The sequence below is a fragment of the Austrofundulus limnaeus genome, unplaced genomic scaffold (genome assembly GCF_001266775.1).
Source record: "Austrofundulus limnaeus strain Quisiro unplaced genomic scaffold, Austrofundulus_limnaeus-1.0 Scaffold256, whole genome shotgun sequence".
Taxonomy (NCBI): domain Eukaryota; kingdom Metazoa; phylum Chordata; class Actinopteri; order Cyprinodontiformes; family Rivulidae; genus Austrofundulus; species Austrofundulus limnaeus.
Window position 1 is genome coordinate 688,983 of NW_013952658.1, and position 2,076 is coordinate 691,058.

Consider the following 2,076-nt stretch of genomic DNA (forward strand, 5'->3'; position numbering starts at 1 on the left):
GTCACACTGTTTAAACCTGTAGCTCCTTGTGTTTACAGCTCCAAAACACAAGTCCAGTTGCTTCGTCTTTTTACTTATGATTTTCCATGTAGATAGTATGATAATAACGATGTCCAGCCTGGGTCACGGAGAGTATCGATCCTAAAGTTACTCGTTGATATTTTATTTCCAGCTCGTTGTTTCGTTCAAAAATAAAAAGCTTCACTGGAGCATCCCGGTCAGAGGCAGGTTCAGATAAAAACACTGAACAAAACAAGTGTCAGATAATTAGTTAATCGGCTCTGAGATTAAACAATTTCAGATTCGATGTGCAAAAAGTAGCATCCATGCTAGCTCTGTAAACAAACAAGCTGAATGAGACGGCACGTCTTTACTGCACATGTGTCACATCAGTGCTGTGTAGCGTTCACACTGGAGTCTGATGGAGGTCGCATTTAAAATGTAATGTGAACGTTCACACCAAAAGATAAGATTTTTTCAAAAAATCAGAATTGAGCATTAAGACCAACAGTGTGAATGTAGCTATAGTCTAACTCCTGTACATGAAGGGCTCTATTTGATTGGTGAAATACTTAAAGCTTCCATCTGAGTGACAATAAATGCAAAATTTTGAGCCAACCATTTATTGCAGTTTATACAGTTTTTTGCGATATGCATATTTTTAGGGGTCACCTCGAGTGAAATAATCAAGAAAACTGTCTCTGATCGCAGACCTCTGATGGGCCCTTTAAAGAGWCAGAACTCTGTTCCGGTTGAACACACAGGCTGTGATCAGGATGACAATAAATTTTCCATATATTGTGCAGCCCTATTTCCAGCTACATGTTGTAGACAATGTAACCAGGTCATTCAGCTTCTTGATCTAGCCAATTACAAAAAGAAAGGTCAAATAATTCATACGTGGGCCATATTTTTATTAATAATTTACCAGTTTTGTTTTCTCTGTGTTTCAGAATGAGGCAGTGTAAAGGTTGGAGCTTGGTGCTGTTAATCCTACTGGGTCTGGGCTCTTTGGCCCAGAAGCTGCCAACAAGGGATGAGGGMCTCTTTCAGATGCAGATCAGAGACAAGGTGTTATTCCACGACTCTTCGGTCATACCCGATGGAGCTGAGATCAGTGGCTACCTCTTCAGGGACACACCCAAACGGTGAGTGCAGTGAGCYAATAAATGACACAATCCCGGAGATTAAAAGTGTCTTCTAAAATCTGAAAACAAAGCCTAACCAAACTTCACTTTGGGCTGATTCATGATGGAAATGTAAAACATGCTGATGGGCTGTTTTTGCTGTAAATATACAAAAATCARATGTTTCTTTGTAGCACAATCTATTATGTTGATCCAAAAAGTAAATAACGTCTGAAAAAGTCTGAGAATGAACCAGGCAAACGGTATAATATTAACTCTGCTGTGTGTGTCGGTCCACGCACCCAGTTTGGATAACAGCAGACTGTAATGAAGTCTAAACGCCAGTCTTCCTGTTATTTTCACAGGTACTACTTTGTGGTGGAGGAAGACAACACACCCTTGTCTGTGACAGTGACACCCTGTGATGCTCCTCTGGAGTGGAAACTCACCCTGCAGGAGCTGCCAGAGGAGTCCAGTGGAGAGGGATCAGGTATAAGTGACATCAGGCAGCAGTGGAAGAGGTTAAYGACACCTAATGTGGAAATCTCACTATCCCCCCTCACAAACAGTTACACAGCACAGAGATGTTAGGCTTTGTGTTCTGGTGGGCTTTRTTTGTAGTGTTTAGTCTGACCACTAATGAAGTCTGCTCAACCCAACTGAATGCCTGTAATTAAAAAGAAAAGGGTTTCTAGTCAACCTACTAAATTCAGCTCATTATGTCCCTTTATATAAACTGATTTTCTTGAGGTCAATCACATCGTTCCTCTGTGGTGTCTGCTTTCCATCCTCTTTTTATTTCTTTTAAAAAATGCCTCAATGGGGCTTCAAGACAGATTTTGATAAACTGGCAAAATGGGGCTCACTGTTAAAGGGCCAATATTATGTGTTTCTCAGGCATATATTTAAATACTATACCATAATAAAGTATCTATGCCACCTTTAGCTG

At 40.5% G+C, this 2,076-nt stretch overlaps 1 protein-coding gene across 1 annotated transcript in view; it reads left to right on the forward strand.

Moving 5' to 3' along the window:
- Positions 1 to 953: 953 nt before the first annotated feature.
- The window catches only part of ndnf (neuron-derived neurotrophic factor), a gene marked incomplete at its 5' end in the record, with an annotated part of 7,739 nt that continues 6,616 nt past the window's right edge, over positions 954 to 2,076 (forward strand). Inside the window, 2 exon segments of the mRNA XM_014020548.1 lie at positions 954 to 1,148; positions 1,493 to 1,617. Of these exon segments, the coding sequence (XP_013876002.1) occupies positions 954 to 1,148; positions 1,493 to 1,617 (320 nt within the window).